The sequence below is a fragment of the Ictalurus furcatus genome, chromosome 23, assembly GCF_023375685.1.
Source record: "Ictalurus furcatus strain D&B chromosome 23, Billie_1.0, whole genome shotgun sequence".
Taxonomy (NCBI): Eukaryota; Metazoa; Chordata; class Actinopteri; order Siluriformes; family Ictaluridae; genus Ictalurus; species Ictalurus furcatus.
In genome coordinates, this window is record NC_071277.1 from 20,342,948 (window position 1) to 20,347,323 (window position 4,376).

General features: G+C 40.1%; 1 protein-coding gene across 4 annotated transcripts in view; it reads right to left on the bottom strand.

The window, feature by feature from the left end:
• Positions 1-267: 267 nt before the first annotated feature.
• cpne4a (copine IVa) overlaps positions 268-4,376 on the bottom strand; it is a 47,311-nt gene continuing 43,202 nt past the window's right edge. For all 4 annotated transcript variants that reach the window (XM_053611207.1, XM_053611206.1, XM_053611204.1 and 1 more), the window contains one exon: positions 268-2,235. In XM_053611207.1, coding sequence (XP_053467182.1) covers positions 2,104-2,235 — 132 coding nt within the window. In that variant the 3' untranslated portion in view covers positions 268-2,103. The remainder of the gene's footprint in view (positions 2,236-4,376) is intronic.

The following is a 4,376-nucleotide window of genomic DNA, read 5'->3' on the forward strand; positions in this document are numbered from 1 at the left end:
ATCTCAATTAATAAAATTAAAATATGTATTTTTAGTCTGCAAGTAAATTATATTTCAACTTTTGCAATAACCATGACGTAATCACCCGTGTGTGTGTGTGTGTGTGTGTGTGTGTGTGTGTGTGTGTGTGATCATTCTTTTCATTTAATTCATATTAAATATCCAGCTGTGCGTTTTCATTTCAGTTCATATGATGGGTTTGGGCTTCTTTCTAGTTAGTTATTTATTTATTTATTTATTTATTTATTTATGCGATATTATGAAATATGTTGTGTAAATAAAATTAAACATGCTTCTGAAAAACAAACAAATAAATAAAAGAAAAGAATCCACGAGTCCAAATAAAAACCAAAACAACTCTACAATATTCCAGAGTAAGATTTATTAATAATTTAGAATCGGTAACACTTTAGAATACAAAGGACGCACTGATGTCTGTTACGTTACACCACATGCACGCCGTTTTTATTCCGAAACTCTCTGAAAACACTCCAATCACAATCCGCACACACACACACACACGCACACACACGCACATTGTTTATAGCACTTTATTATCACACTCTAATAAACTACCTGAATCAGATATTCTAAAGTGTTACTCTGTTGTGCTTTTACTGATCGGAGTGTACCCTCAGGCCTCGTCCCAAACGCTAACGCTCACAGACGCCTCTCTAAACCCGACCTCGTGACATTACTTTGAGCAACGGTGTTCTGTCAGGTTTAACGTCGAGACGCGGCCGAGAGTCAGAACGAGCCAATGCTGAATATGCTCTATGAATATCAAAAAGAAGACTTCACCATGATTGACGTTTGGTGTTAATTTATGTAATTAATTGGTTATTGTTCATTAAATAACCAGCGGTGCTCAAGTTGGAGGTCAGTGAAAAATGACAGAAGATACAGCTTTATGTAATAATCCAGATTTTGTCAATTGATTAAATCTGTTTCAGTCAAATGATAAAAATGGTATGTGTATAATATAGTAAATAGTTATGAAGTGATATTAAGATTCATTTGGTGGGAGGAGTCTCGGTGACGCAGGCTAGCCACTGAAAAAGTCAGATAAATATTGTATTAAAGAAGTAACTGAAGTTATAATATCTGTTTTAAGCTCTACTGATATATACACATATATACGCTTATAATATTTAGCATTTTAAAATTCTACTCAGTTATTATGAGCAGTACGATACAGTTCTTCAGATTCAAAGATTTATAGGCCTGCAGGTGAAGCTTTTACGCCACGGTGCCGAGTTCTGGATTGTGATTGGTCAGGAGGTGTTGATTAGTTTTCTATAACAGAGGCACTGACCGTAGCGCAGGTTTATATTAATGCGCTCGTTAACATGATACGTTTTCGTATTCGTATCGCCACGGTAACTTGATATGGTGAAGTCTTCTGTAATCGAACATTTATGGAAGGAGTCTCCAGTACCATTGTTTGCTTCCTGCTGTGGTATCTGAGGAATAAAAGACATCCCACTACACTGCAGATTAGCTTCTGATAACAGCAAGGTTTTGTGTTCTGAAATGGAAATGAATGACTTTATTAGCATTTGATGAATGGATTTGTTAAACTTATTGAAGTCACGGCGTCTCGTTTTCCGTTTTCTTTTCTTAACGACGCGTTAGAATGAACTCCGGTAAGCTCTCTTCTCTCCTAGAGCTAGCGTTTGGGACACGCCCACATTCGTTTACAATCTCCAGACCAAAACAAGGAGAAATTTTGGTTTATTCGTTTATATTAACATGCAAAAGACAGTCATGCATTTCCTCATGTGCAAAAAAACCCCACGTTTCATCTCAAGGTGCAGACGTTCAGTATCTAATACAGAGAGCTAAACATTCTCAATGACCTCCATCCAAAATGCTTTACAATGTAAGAATATTATGAAATTTAGCAAAATCTCAGTTTAAATATAGACATAAAAAAAGAAACAGATCAGTTATATCTCTGAGAAACATGCAGAGTCTCCGTGTCTCCATGCCGGACACGTGTGTTGGCACTTTAGCTTTAGCCTACGACCATCCACGCATGCAAAACAAACGACTGACAGACTGACAGAGACGTGCTGATCCTAATCAGATCGTAGTCAGAGTTCAGCGGCTAAACGTCCTGGAAGACTCGAACTCGCTGGGGCATTTGGGTTTGATGCCCTTGCTGTTGTAATAATCCACCACCTGGTTCGGCACTTCGGCTAAAACGCTTTTGGCCAGCGCTGCAGGAGACGCCTGAGGAGGACGAGAGCAGAAAATAACGTCACTCGCATGCACATCTTAGATCTTCATTTACAGACATGATTCTTCATGTGCAGAGTGGAACTTTTAGACATGTTTAAGCCTCGTGTAAAAAGATGGCGGCTCAGGATGGGCAACATGTCTGGTGTGTGAGAATCCTGGTTCTGTCATACAGTATCTCTAAGTAAGTGAGCAAGTCAGGAAATAAGTAAATACATTTTAATAGGCTAGCGTTCAACAAAACAGAATAGAAAGATTAACGTCACCAAGACCTTTTGGAATTTTTTTTTTCAGTTCCACAATAAAAATAAAAAAAAGTCACTTCTGTGCAATGAATATGCAAATGAGGAAACCCCTCAGCACTGTATGCCCCGCCCCCTTTCCCAGGTAAACTGATGATGCAGTTTTCCATCCATCCATCCATTTTCTGTACCGCTTCTCCTACACAGGGGCGCGGGGGAGGCTGTAGCCTACCCCAGGGAATTCGGGGAAGAAAGCAGTGGACATCCTGGATGGGGTGCCAAGTCATCGCAGGGCACGATCACACACACATGACGGACAATTTGGAAACAATGCATGTCTTTGGACTGGAGGAGGAAACCCCCAAAACACGGGGAGAACATTTGAACCCCCAACCCTGGAGGTGCAAGGCAAACATTATATATATATATATATATATATATATATATATATATATATATATATATATATATATATATATATATATATATGGCTGCATTTGCACAATGGCAACTATTATTTAAATTTCTCAATTTTAAGTTTGAACTTCTTTCCCAGACCGCATTACTCATTACTCGTCTCCCGACAAAACTCGACTTTTCTAAAAGCTCAAATCCTCTCGGCTTTAATGATGTTGTTTCTCCGCAGTAAACAGTTCCTGTGTTAGCAAACAGAGGAAATTGCAAACACCGCTCGCAAATATGTGCTCTTCGGTTCAGGAGTTCATCCGAGTCGCGGATGTTTACAGAGAGAAACTGTGAATCCAGGAGAGGCTTAAAGAGATGCCAAAAAGCGTCCACGCACGCCGAGGAGACGACGGAGACGAGTCCCGAATCTTCTCCAGAAATGTCGTCAGCTAATCACTGTTTCTCTCCACTGAAATTAGCAACGGTCTACATGAAGCTGCGAAAACGTGGAGAAGTAAACAAAACTCTTGGCAGGATTCAGAGTACAAACACACTGAAGTGTGAAAGCGTGTGAAAGAGCATCGGAATTTAACAAACATTCTGGGATTTAAACACTGCAGAGTGCGTCTTCGATTCGGTGTCATTCGCAAACGATTCGGCTCTTTTAGATGACCGCCGGGACACCGAGAGCCGACTCAGACAACATGTTCATTCAGTAATTTCAGTCAAAGACGGCTCACGACTTTCACGGCTCACGGCTCAAAATATCACAAACGATCACAAAAATATCACAAATGCCCAACGATCACGGCTCAAAATATCACAAACTTTGTCTTGGTTTAGAAAAAAATAAAAGGCACTGAATCATTTGTGAGCTTTCAAGATTTTGACTCCTGAGTCAAACGAGTCAAATGATCTGATTCACTGAAAAGATCCAGAATTCACATCATTAGTTTTAAACAGTGTTCATTTTTCTTTTTAATAGCTTTTATTTTCTGTCCTTCTCCATCCTTCCTTTTCTTTCTTTCTTTCTTTCTTTCTTTCTTTATTTCCCATTTCATTCTTTCTTAGACAACATTTCTGGAGAAGATTCGGGACTCGTCTCCGTCGTCTCCTCGGCACGCGTGGACGCTTTTTTCCGTCTCTTGAATTCTCTCCTGGAGTCTCAGTTTCTCTCTGTGATCATCCTCGACTCGGCTGAACTCGAGCACGAGTTAGCGAGTGGTTTTGCTTTGTTTTCTCTCCATTTCCTCACACAGGAGCTGTTTACTGCGAAGTCCACACGGGCGTGTTACTGACAGTACTGAAACGCAGGACTATCTCCACGTTCTCCTGCGTCTCACTAGCGTTCTGCTGTTCCCCGCGTGTTTACGTTCTCAGTGCGAGCGTTAGCTTTACATCACATCTGTTATTTCCATTTTTTCTGAAAACACAGCAATTAAAGAAAAGCACATCTGGCTCTCGTGTGTGTGGTGTGTGTGGTGATTA